This window comes from Lepidothrix coronata, unplaced genomic scaffold (genome assembly GCF_001604755.1).
Source record: "Lepidothrix coronata isolate B3197 unplaced genomic scaffold, Lepidothrix_coronata-1.0 Scaffold142, whole genome shotgun sequence".
In the NCBI taxonomy this organism is placed as follows: domain Eukaryota; kingdom Metazoa; phylum Chordata; class Aves; order Passeriformes; family Pipridae; genus Lepidothrix; species Lepidothrix coronata.
This window is the reverse complement of record NW_016690322.1, coordinates 1,854,602-1,867,668: the sequence shown is the minus strand read 5'-3', so window position 1 is coordinate 1,867,668 and position 13,067 is coordinate 1,854,602. Positions and strand designations below refer to the sequence as shown.

At 46.1% G+C, this 13,067-nt stretch overlaps 1 protein-coding gene across 9 annotated transcripts in view; it reads right to left on the bottom strand.

Annotated features, from left to right (window-relative positions):
* The window catches only part of TNIK (TRAF2 and NCK interacting kinase), a 152,723-nt gene that overhangs the window by 49,189 nt on the left and 90,467 nt on the right, over positions 1-13,067 (bottom strand). For all 9 annotated transcript variants that reach the window (XM_017827725.1, XM_017827724.1, XM_017827731.1 and 6 more), the window contains exons 5-9: positions 12,100-12,210; positions 9,622-9,712; positions 8,128-8,258; positions 4,774-4,828; positions 3,991-4,069 (exon numbers count right to left, since the gene is read on the bottom strand). In XM_017827725.1, the coding sequence (XP_017683214.1) occupies positions 3,991-4,069; positions 4,774-4,828; positions 8,128-8,258; positions 9,622-9,712; positions 12,100-12,210 (467 nt within the window). The remainder of the gene's footprint in view (positions 1-3,990; positions 4,070-4,773; positions 4,829-8,127; positions 8,259-9,621; positions 9,713-12,099; positions 12,211-13,067) is intronic.

Sequence of the window (13,067 nt, the reverse complement as noted above, 5' to 3'; positions counted from 1 at the left end):
CATGATCTCTCAAAGCTGCACCATCACACATACCCTTTATCACTTCATCTTCTCCTGCTCTTCCCATGCATGCTCCTATCTGTAAATTCCTGGTGCAATTAGGAGAAACCACTATTCTGCTAAGTCTGCAGAAAGCTGGGAACCATCAGTAAGACTGTGGAATCACCACAGCCAGATGTGACCAATGGCAACCAAGAAAAAAGCAAGAGAGCGTTCCTCCTCCCTTCCCTCTGACCTGTGAAACTGCAGGTAGAAATGAGAGACAACACATATAGATATAAACACAATTCCTTAATAGATTGTTTCTCATATTTTATGGCCCCGGGCCCCATGAGTGGGACAAGATAAGTTGATTTTTGTTTTAGATTTAACCTCCCAACATTAAATGGCTTGTTAAAGCTCTGGCAGCCTCCAGGCAATGCTGCTGCCTGCAGCCCTTCCCTGCTCTCTCAGAAGCATCGCTAACCCACCAGATCCAGGGGGCCACCATGCCCTGGACTCCCTGATCATGGAAGTGAATAGGACGTTCCCTTTGGGCAGCATGGCTTGGGCAGAGGGGGGAATGTGGCTGTGAATGGCAGAGCTGTGGCCTCCTCACAGCCTGCCTGCCCACAAAGTTCCATTCAATCTCAGCTAAAACAGTTTCGGTCAAATCTTTAATAAACAAATTTGTCTTAGACTCAAGTGTTGCACATCAGAAGTTTTCCTGGAACTAATTTCACCACATTATAAACCCAAGAGAACAGGGATTTACAAGAAAGGAAGATGTTGACAGGCTGCTATAGCCTATGTTGCTTTAGCAAATAAGAAAATGAATATAAATTAATGTCAGAAGCCAACAGATACTACAGAATTGCATTAGAAGTAAAACAATAAGCTTTCAGGGATTTTACTTTTAAGCTGTCAGGCTAAAATTGATTTATCTTTTAAGTGCTAATCCATACAAATTGAGATGCAAAAATAAAATACACTACTGGACCCAATTAAATCCTCCCTCCAGCTTTATTAACAAGCAAATCTTCCTTCCCCACCTTGCCTTGAGAAACCCAGTGTCTCGGTGTATCCAGAAGGGATAATCCATGCGATGCTCAAAAAAAATCCGCTTCTAAAATATGATTCTCCCTTGTTGGTGTGAAGCTGGAGAGGCTCCAGTCCTGGATGTGTGGTCCAGAGCATGTGCAAACACGGTCAAGGTGAAGTAGCCAAGAAGTTATCCTGCAGTAAGTGATGGGTTTGCCCATCTCTCGAGGATGGGGGTCCCAGTGCCCTGCAATGGCCTAGGACACCTTTGCACCCTTGAGCTGGCTGAGCAGCCACGGACAGGGACCAGCTCAGGCCTCTGGATTTCCCAAAATCTTCCTCTCTAAAAAAAGCAAGCCTGCCCAGTCACATAGTTCAGCCCTCACTGGAGCTGGAGCAGAAGACAAGGGCTTTCTCCCTGGCTCTGATCCAGGAGGACACCATCACATGCCTCATCCCCTCCCCAGGCCCAGGTCAGCTCACCTTCCTGAAACACTGATCCTCTAGCTCCTGAGGTTTCTAAAGCTTAAATCAATGTTTGCAAAGTCTTTGCAGCTGCTTGGATGAAAAGTGGTCTCACAGTGCAAATATCACCTCATTAACAAAGAGGTTTTGTGTCTCTTACAAGGCAGGTCTAGGGAAGGTTTATGGGAACAAAATCACTAAAGTTTGAGTTCATTTTGCCTGTGAAACATGGGAAGAAGAAAATAAAGCTTCGTTGCTGGCTGTTTTTAATTGGGAAAGATAGTGATACACCAAAGAGTTCAATTTCATAGGAACAGCACTATTTAAAAAGCCAGTTCAAGTATTTAGTGAGCAACAAAATTATTTTCCTCTCTGCAATTTTCAAGTCGGGGCAGGCTCCCATGCCAGTATTCCCTCTTGGCTTTCCCTAACTTACCCTCAAAGGTGCTGGAGTGCCTTTACTATTTCTTTCAAGTAAGGACAAAGATGGTTTGTCCACCTGGTGTACTTTTATTTATGTGTTGCTGCACACAAAAGCAAGGACAAACTCAAGGTTCAAGTTGAACCTTCTTCATTTTGCTTTCCTCTTGCAACCTGTGCTTGTGAAAATCAGCTCACTGACTTCCAGGGACCCACCATGAAAACCTGGTCAAGCATCTCCACTCTTCTTGGGATGGGCGTGCAGAATTCCAGGACCCATCCTGGCAAGGTCCAAAACCTCCAGCTGAGAAATGAGCCAAGGACACCAAATCTGCCCAGAGTCACATTAAAAATGCTGAAAAAATTTGCTTTGAAGGAATTGGTGGAGTTGGTGGAGCTTTATTTGGATGCTTTGGAGTTTCCAACTGCAATGAAAGTTTGGAAGATGGATTTGGTTTGAGCTGCCTGAGGTACATGTGTCCCCGCTCTGATGGAGACCAGGGATCCCTGCTTGCTCCTGGAGGGGTAGCAGAGGCCAGGTGAGCACCAGGCTTCCCCTTGAAGCTGGAGTTTCATGACACTACGACTTCCCAGGAGATCCTTCTCTCAAAGCAGCCAGGATGCCACCCCTGGCATGGCACAGCACTAGACTGACCAACTGACCCTGGGCAGACACCACAAGATGTGCAAACCTGAGGAAGCCGTCGGACATGTGCGGGGAAGGTGGTGCCAAGGAACATTCCACCTTGCACAAAGCACGTCATAGTATGTCAGGGCAGGGACTAAAACACAACTTCCACCTTTAGGAGAAATGTCCTGCTCAAAACCTGCTTTCATCAGCTCCCCTCTGCCTGGAGGCAGAGTGAACCTTTGCTGAATAAACAGCACTTTGGTATGAAGAATAAACTCTGAAGTCTCACAATCCATATTGTGCTGTAGCAGTGAGGATAATGAAAGAGCTGGTGATCTGGCAGAAAACAAACATCTACACAGTTTTCTCAGCTGACTAACGGTATCCTCAAAAGGTTGTGCAAGGAGAACGAGAATCTTTGACACTCTCTGCAGAGCCAGCTGGGAATGGTCCCTCTCTTCCTGGTTTGGTACTGGAGCAGCTGATGATCAGGCAAACAAAACTGAGATGCCTCGTGCCAAAGCCTGAGTGAGTTTTTAGGGGTTGTTCCTAAAACCCCGACAACCATGCACTGGATGCAGAGGACTCCAAGACCCTCTCATTCCTGTCCCAGCAACTGAACACCTGCTGCTGTGGCACCAAGTGTTTTCCACACCTACAGTGTGCTCTTCTCCTTTTTCTGTGTGTGTGTGTCTTCAAAAAGATAATAAGCAAAATTTCAAGGATTAAGACAAAACTTCCCTATGGGAGTTCAGCCTGTCTGGGAGCACAGGGCTGTCTCTCCAACCTCTGGCAAATTTTTCCTGACCAAACCACTGCTGAACCAGGGGCAGGCAAACAGCACGAACCAAAGACAAGTGTTTTTAAGGACTCCACTTCCATTAATACAGAACATACAGTAACAAAACAACATCTGCTGGGCTTCAGGAATATTTTTCCTGCGGGTTTTTATTGGCATGCCTTGCCTTTTTTTTTTTTTTCCAAAACAGTGACGTATCTTTTCCTGCAAAATTTTAAAATAAAGCCCAAACTAAGTACAAATCTCCGCATTCCTGGGCTTCCAAGATAAACTATCCTTTTTTGGCCTGGATACGTGTTTCCACTTGAAAACGGAACCTGACTGGAAAGAAACAGGAGCCAAGCAAAGTGTCATCAGACTTCAGGCTGCACAAAGTGCCCTGGAAAAGCTGACACCGCCCTGTGAAATGGCAGTGTGAAAGTCTGGCTTTCTCTGCCTTCCAAGGACGCCCTCCATCCTATGGTGGATCCTTCAGCCCAAATTTCCTCTCCATAGGAGATCAAGACCCAAACCTGCACTCACCGGAGTGATGCTGGAGACCATCACCAACCCCTGAAGCTGTACAAATGTAAACACAAACACCCAGCCTGGGCTGCAGAAACAAGGTGCTCCAGAACCAGTTTCACAGTCACTGAAGATTGAGAAAGAGACTCACCACTTCTTTGATTTCAACCTTGGGGCTGGGTTGCGGGGGATGAGGAAGAGGGCTCTCATGGGATGCATGTCACACAGAGCTGCAATTTGCAAGAAGAGGCATTAAACACGGACATCCAACAGGGGAGACCCGAGTTTCTTCTGAGGCTGCATGGCAGCTGAGAGCTGACATCCCCATCCAAGTGGTGTGTGTGTCCCCAGCAGTGGCAGGGAACCGCAGGGGACACCTGTGCTCCTGCAGCTCTGGGTCCTCAGCATCCACCCAGGCACCAACAGCGACGGGCCTGGAGCACGGGGCAGCTGCACCATGTGCCACGATGCTCTGCTCTATTTATCTGCACTTACCAGTGTGCAAGGACAGCCCCAGGGTAATGCTGAGAGCCCTGGCAGGATGGCCTATGCAGGTGCCCCAGGTGAAACCAGCATGTCACTGCCGGTGTCACCGTGGAGGTTGGTAAAACAGCAGCTCTGAGGAGCAGTGTTTTACCTGTTTCCAGTCCTCCACCCCTTCTTCATCTGCACTTTATTTGAGGAAGCTGAGTCCCAGAGTGCTCAGGTAAGTCACACAGGGCCATGTGCTCACTGCCTATCCTGTCTCCTAGGCCATGCTGCCCTGGCAGCTTTGTCCCCATGGATGCTGCGAGCTCCATCCCAGCGAGCCCAGGATGCTTGGGAAAACCTTGGCATGGTGTTTCTTGCACAGAACCGAGCACTGGCTGGTGCTCAGCAAACCCCAGCACGTCACACCCCAGGGTCAATGAACACAGAGGGAATGACTACTTACGGGGAGCACCTTCCGCCATCTCGATGGCTGTTATCCCCAGAGACCACAAGTCGCTCTGTAAAAGAAAGCAGAGGGACATTTGTGACATAAGGGAGCACTGTCACAGCATCAGGCACCAGGTGAGGGGGAAGCAGGGCTCTTCCCAGCCCTGAGGGCTCAGCCCTGGGAGCCAGGTCCTCTGCAAGCCCCCAGACTCACATCTCAGACATTGCCTCATCCTCCTGCCATGTGCTGGAGTTTTAAAAGAGTCTCCCAACCCTGCTGTTTATGCCAAAATTTATTTCAAAACTTGCAAGGTATTTTTGGTGTGGGACACAGCCACCTTGCCGGCACCACTCCCAGCAGCCATGGTGGGGACACTGCCCAGGGACACGCTTATTCTGGACACCATATACAGGGTTGCTAAAGATTGACAATGCAGCACCTGCTGGAATGGGAACTGGACTCTGATCAACTCATCTCAAGGTGGAAGGGATGGACTCTGCCCTCCACCCTTCCTCCTGCAACTCCAGCTCTCACATCATGCTCTCCCTTCACTCTGCTCTGTGCCACGTCCCTGCAGTCCCACTTCAGCTTTCTCCTCTCCAGTTCAAGAGCTGCCCTTTCCAAAGTGCCTCAAGCCTTTAAACCTGCCATTTAGCGAGCAAATCCCAGAAAGGTTGTTTTTCCCAGTACAGAGTCCCAAAAGCTCAGCCAGAGCTGAAGGGAGCCTCTAGTAACCACAAGCACCTTTGCACATTCACCCTCCAAGAAAGACAACTTGGATTTTCAATTTGAAGGCACTTTTCCTCATTTTTGACTCAAGTTCTCCCTTAACAAATGCTGCCCTTGCTACACATCTTTGTACCTGCTTAAAAATTCTTTCTCAAATCTTATTTCCATCCCTTTCACAGTACAGTCTCATCCATTCTTTGTTTCTGGTCAGCTGGGATTTCTGCTGCATACTTAATTATCACAGCCTTTCCACATGATTCAGCACACATGACCCCTTCCCTCAGGGTTGCCACTGAACTCCTTCCAAATTCCTAATGTGTCTTTCCATATTGAGGTGCCCAGTATTATATGCAAGATGCCAAGTGATCTTAAAGCTGGAGCAATACAGAAAGGGATTATCACCTCTCTAAGTCTCCCAGAGAAAGCAGAAAACTCAGCGGGAAGCACACATTTTATAATGATCTCGAATTCAGGGGGTTTTTGTGTGGTTTTTATTTTTGAGGCTGAAAAGCTTTTCAGTCCATCCAGCAAAGATATGATGTGCTAATATATTTGCATTGCCTTGACTTGGGAAGGGAAGCAGGCTTCTTTCTCCCCCTCCTTTTGATTCTAAGCTTATTGACAAGATATCTCTAAAGAAAAAAGGGGGACTGGCTGGGGAAAAAAAATCAACAAATAACCTCAACAATGTGGGGTTTTTATTTGTTCTTTTTAAAAGTGGTTTATTTATGTGAGGAGGTATTTACTGCCTCCTTCCATAGATTACACAGGCATCTCTTTCTGGCTAAGAAAACAGTGAGATCAGAGGCTTTTTGTCCAACAGATTAAGCCTGTGAGGAGTCCTTTTTTCACCCTATAAATCTCATCTTTTGTATTCAGTATTTTAAGCCAGTCGGCTAAACCAGAGAGCATCTGATTTGCATCCCTTTTAAAAGGAATAATTATAATTTACATCCTCCCCCCCTCAACTTCAAAGCAAGAGCATCAGGTGCAGGGATGTGATCTGGGGAAGGGACTAATGTCCAGTGGCTCCCAATTCCCCAGGAGCTCCGAGAGCACCCTGCAGTGAGCGTGTCGGCAGCAATCAGCCTTCTGTTCCACACCCCCATCCACAGGAAAATGGTCAGTGCCAACTTCAGAGACGCTACGAGCATCTGATCCTGGGGGACAATGGAGGGATTCTGGTCCTGGAGCCTGTGCATCAGTCAACGGCATATTAAGTGCCCTAGTTATTCTGGCAAGAGGAAAATCCTCAGGGATTTCAGAGGGCAGAAAGCAGCCTATGAAGATATCAGTCCTTTTTTAAAAAAATAATAATAAAAAGCTGTGATGAACGAGAGCGTTGCACAGGCAGCTAGTGGTGGAGAAGTGGTGGGAGCAGCTAGAGTGGGGTGCAGCCCTGCCATGAAGCACTGCCATCAGCAGAGCTGAGGAAGTGCCTGTTGTAATTGGTTATCAAAGAGTAATAAGTAATTGCAGATTAAGCTATTTCTACGTGTTCTTATCATTAATGATTTCTGTAACCCTGAGTCTGAACCCAGCCTGGAAAGCTGCTCTCTGGAAAAACATCAGTTCAAAAGTTGACTGATGCACTTAAATGGCTGCAATAGCAAAGCGTCGCTTGGTTACTTTAAAATCAGTCATCTCTCAAAAATGTCTCTGAATGATCAGTAATTGCACCCCAAATAGTCCCATGATAGTGGACTGTGGCACTGTTACACTGGAGTGTTCTGTTGCTAGAAAGCAGCCCACACCAGGGGGTCTCAAAGTCCTTTTTAAACATCATCTTGTAAAGTGACCTTTCAGCACGTGCATGAACAGAGGTCCAGTGAGCTTTACATATGTCTGAGCTTTCCCCCCAGAGTTCATGTGTCAGTGACCTGCCCTCCTCTCTGGACATGCTCAGTGGACCTTAGGAGGTTTGCAGCTAGAAATTCAAGTTCTGGACACTTCAAAAAACCAAGGCACAAAAAGTCAAGGGATATTTCTACAGATGTGTGTCCAGAAATTTGTAGTAAGGCAGAAAAAGGATAAAATATATTAAGCTCTCCCTGCTTTAAACATCAGGCCTCACTGTTGTTTGAATGGGCAGGTGGGACTCCTAACATTCCTGCAGACCTGCTGCATGGCACAGGGCTCTGTGCCACATAATAACTCAGCAGTGATGTTGTGCTGCCACTGATCCAAAAATAAACTTCAAACAGACTAGAGAGACATGTAAAAAGTAGGTCAGCCCCCTAAATGTCTGATTGTGTGGCAGCCTTCAGATCTCCCTGCGAGTATCAGCCTGCAGGCCAGAAGATATGATTTTGCCCTTTCTAAACCTGACCTGACTTCTCTCCAGAGTAAACAGAGCAAATACAGCATGTTTGACTGGAGTATTTAAAAACACACAGCACCAAAAAGCGGGGTAGCAGGTAGGAAGCCTCAGTCTGACACCTTTCTCAGCATGGGGAATGACTTCCTCACAGTAAATTTGGATACGTGAACAGCACAACAAATATTCACGTTGGACCTGCACTGGCATCTCAAAATCCCTCAGCCAGAAAGCAGGAGGAGACTGCGCTGCCTGTCAGTGTACTTTTTCAAAGCTGCAAGGATATACTAAATTCTTGAGTGAGAAGATGCTGGTTTAGGTACCTTGAAGTCGTAAGTGGCATCGGGATTTTCATCGCAGGCGATGACCTCGGGGGCCATCCAGTAAGGCGTTCCAATGAAGGTGTTTCTCCTGCCCACCGTCCTGTCCAGCTGAGCGCTGACACCAAAATCCACTGTGGATCAGAGACACAACGGGGCATTGTAAGGTCAGAGACAAACCTGAGCAACGCTCTTCTGCTGAATGTAAAACATTGTGTTCATTCAGAACAAATCTGCACCGCAAGGAAAGAAAGATGCGGCCAGCGACATTCCTGTTTGATCTCTGCTGGGACCACCAGAGGTCAATCAAGGACAAACCTGATCATCTGATGTCCAGGTTTTCTATGAAACCCTGTGCCTTTTCCTCCTTGCCAGGAGGCAATGAAAAGAAATCACAGCTCCTCATACTAATGAGAAACAGGGTTAGCAACATGAATAACCAACAGCCTTTGTTCTATGCCTGCTCATTTGAATTAAAGCCTGCCAAATATCGGTGGAAGCCTCATTTTTCTACCTAAATTCTTGCTGGAAATGGCAGAAATGCAAAAGACTTAAGCAACTAAGGGCCAAGGACACAGGCCCATAGGGAAATGTCAAGCAGAGAGCTGCAAAATGAAGCAAAAAATGATGAAATCAAACCAATGAGAGAACACTCTATGGTCCACTAAGTACACTTTGCACAACACAAAGGCTGGAGATTTGCCCTAGAGAATTTCCCCTTGGAGGGGAATCTTCACCAGCATAAAGCCAAACGAGCTGGTGGTACCATCTGTTAAGCTGGGATTTTATTCTGCTGTAAAGGGAGAGGAGAGGCATGGGAAAACAAGGCTTGCACCACACAGTTCCCAGTGTAAGGGATCTTCCATCACCATCATAAATTAAAACGTGTAGAGGCAGCCTTAATAACATCGGTGCTGAACAACTAAGAATATGAGCCCATCATCTGTGCTGATCCATTGCCTTACATATGATCTTCACATGAATGCCTGCTCTTCTCCAGGGTGGCTAACACCACGTATTAAATTCAGAGTAGTTCTTGCAAATTAAGTTCTCTCCATCAGGTTAGTTTGGAAGAGGAGTCTGGATTATGTCACACTAAACTGAATGGATTATGATCCTGCAGGGCACTACTATGCAGCTGTAGCTGTAGGCAAACAGCCTTTGATAATGCTTGGTGATGCATACAGGGCAATTTTCAATCTGGGGCATGAAAAAATGGTCTTGGTTGCTTAACCTGTATCTGATGGCAGAGCTGTCTGAACAGTAACACCACTGCAAGTGCATCTTTGCACACAGAACTCGGCCATCAACCACCAGCAGTTTATGGCACAGCACTTGGTCCAACACCCAAGGTCATGCTATTGAGGTCAACATGACAAAAAACACAGAGCAGCTCTTGGTACCCATCCCCTTTCTTCAGGTCATGTACAAGTCAGCTTTGCTGCTTCCCTCCAGCCAGCCCACTCGCAGTTTCCAAGAGCTCTTACTCACTCTTACCTAGTTTCACTTCTGCATTTTCCGTCAGCAATACATTCTGTCCCTTGATGTCTCGATGAATTACTTTGTGCTGGTGTAGATGACTCAAGCCCTGGAGAATTCAGAGAAAGGTTAGAGGAATCCAAGTTCAAAGCATGTTATTTTCTGACATTCCTCCTCAACCAATTATGCTCCAGAAACGAAAAGATCACAGTTGGAGTTAAGCACTCGAGAATGCTTTTGTTTATCACATGCTCCAAACACTGTCCTGTGTCCCATGCTGGGAGGACATGCCCAGTGAGGCCCAACGGGCTCTATGTCCCTCAGCGGGTGCTCCCCACTGCAGGGAACCACTGATCCTACAGGGATTAAACCCAACCTTTCAAGTTTCTGCAGGAACCCATATTAACCCAAATTCCTCCGTAGCTCTAGACATAATTTCCCCCATGTGCTCCCTTGCCTTAGGGAGCCATTTCTGCAGCATAAATAATAGAATGGGTTTGTCTCCTTTCTGTATTTCCATCATCCAGAAACTGAAGAAAACAATTCCCTTGTTATATCGGTCCAATAAACTGGATTTCAATACACTGAGACGCTTGTATTAAAAAAGCTACCATGCAAATACAAACGTTATAACTTGCACATATCCCTAATAGAGACATAGCTCAAATTAAAAGCCTGTCTCAAAGGCTAAAGGTAAACTAGCTTTGTTGTTCTGCTGGTTTATTAGCTCATTAATTTCCTTCTGCAACCTACATATTTATTTCATTCATTTATTATTTCAGTTTCAAAGTAACATCCACCTATATTGCCATCTTAGGAAAAATATGGATTACTTCAAAAACTAATTTTGCATTAGGCTTACATTTCACATTAAACATTCATATTTGAGGAAGAAAAGAATCTCTGCTATCACTACTGGTAGTTATTAGTCATTTTACGCTCATTACCTTGGGAAAACACTGTGGAATAGATTATATCTGTATGGGAGTCCTTTTTTAGCCATGTTATACTTGGTTAGAGGCACCTTCGTGCATTGCAGGTAAAGCAAAAATTCCACTGAATTTCAATAAATCCTTTAACAGCGTGAGATTGAGCCTTCTGTTAGAATTACAACTGTCCATCAATGTCTGAACCAAGAGTGAACCACCTTCTGCAGCATGAAGGTGGGAGCCTTTCATCACCCAAAACCCTATGGAGGTCACCCACCAACAGCCCCAACGCGCGGCCAAAATCAAGGATGACACCCGATGGTGGCCCCGGGACATGAATCAGTGGCTGGGTTCTGACTCACTGCCAGGGACTATTTTAAGAAGTGGGCTCACAGAGCTCACACATTTAAAATAAGTCCATGTAACTGTGGCCTCCTGGCACTGAAAGCAGTGTCCATATAACAGCTGATTTGTTACAGTGCCAGCATCTTCTGCACATCATGTTGGTGTGGACAGTGGCATTCAGGATCAACACAGAAGTGCTGTGTCACCTCTGGACACCCATGGCAGCCTGAGTGTCAGTCACATTTTTTCAGAGCAATCATTCTGCCTCATTTTCTTTCATAGAATCATGGAATTGTTTTGGTTGGAAAAGACCTTTAAGACCATCAAATTCAACTGTAACCCTGACACTGCCAAGCCCACCTCTAAACCATGTCCCTAAGTGCCACATCTTAAGTGTCCCTAAGTGTCCCTAACCATGTCCCTAAGTGCCACATTTAAATCTCTCCAGGGATGGGGATCCATCACTTCCCTGGGCAGCTTGTTCCAATGCTTGACAACTCTTTCAATGAAGAAATTTTTGCTCAAACTTTCCTGGTGCTACTTGAGGCCATTTCCTTTCATCCTATCACGTGAGTGGCTCTGGTTTCTTACACGCAAATATTTCTATTTTCTCTTGGACAGATGCTCCGTTCGCAGAGCAATAAGTTTTGATGTCAGGCAACCATTAAAATCCCATCATCTGACCTCAGCTGTGCAAAATGCAGGCAAGTCTTTGCTGAAGCTGCCATCTCCCAGTACATGAAACTCTGGCACGGCACATTTTAAGGCATTTCATTCAAACATTTATACTGTGGGTATAAAAGCTGCAGCATCCTCATTAAAGCCAGAGACATGTGAATTTAATAAAACATAGGATGCTTTTTAAAAATGAAGGTTCTTTTTTCCACAGACTTTATCAGTCCTCACCTGTTAACTAAAAATCTAATTCTAATGCAAATAAATCTTTGCCCTATTAATACCAAAAGGAAATTATATTTTTGTGGAAGGAAAAGGAGGGTTAAAATTCAGGGAACTAAGAGAGCTAAAGGGCATTAAACAGGGCTTATTTATTATGCATCATACAAGCACATGAATCATTCATGCCTGCAGGCACCACAGAGGCTCCAGCCCATGGCAGCACAGCATCCACGAAGCCTGTGGAGCCAAAGGCTTTCCGTGTCCCCTGAGCACCAAGTGCCACATTCCAACAACCCCCAGCTTTCAGCCCCCTCCAGACACGTACCCGTAAAATCTCTCTGCAGATGTAGGCGATCCACTCCTCCTTCAAGGTGTTCCCCTTCGTGTTCTTGATGAGGTCGGTGACAGAGCCTGCACCGCAGAACTCCATCACCAGCTGCCAAATGGAACAGAAATGCAATTAATGCAATGACACCAACAGCATCCCTGGGTCTGCCAGACCCCAGGGCAGGACCCCGACGCTGGCACTGCTGCTGTGGGGCCATGGTGGTGCTACGCAGAGCCATTGGGACATCACCTTGAACCTATCACTTACAATCCACCTGGGTTATAAAAACTAAACAATAAAAGGCTGGCAGGCTTGAAAGGCTTGTTACTCTCCAGAAGGTTGGGAGCAAGAAGCAGGACTGTCCAGTGCTGAAAACCAGTGGAGGAGGCTGGAATCTCAAACCCCACCGCTACATACCCTGCTTTATACTTCTGATCAATATGTGTCAACAACAACAAAGTTCTCTGAAAATGCAAAAGCACCAAGATAAATGCTTGAAAGCTTCCTATAACCTTAGAAATCATGTGTACTTTTCAAATTATTTCTTTATTTTTTAACCAGAAGATTTTTGATTCTGATCATCTTTTTGAGCAGGAGACCTCCCTGCAGGGAAAGTTGCCATTGCAGCTTCAGGCCTCCCGGGAGAGAGCTGGTGTCCAACTGCTCAGGTTGGTTCAAACTACACTGACCACCACCACTTGTACCACTTCCAAAGTGTCAGAATATCAAGTATAGGAGCACAGTGATCTAACTCAGACCAAACTTAACCTTGTCATTGAGCAACTGTGAAATAACTGTGTTACAAAAATAGCACGGGATGTGAGTCTGTCTCCCAGGGACATCACGGATCCCCAGGGCGTGCAGGAGCTGCCACTGTGCTCCAGAAAGCGAGCACAGCCTGTGTGTGCAACAAGCCTCCTCCAAGGCCTGTGCAACTGTTTCTCTCAGATGTGAAACCATGTTTT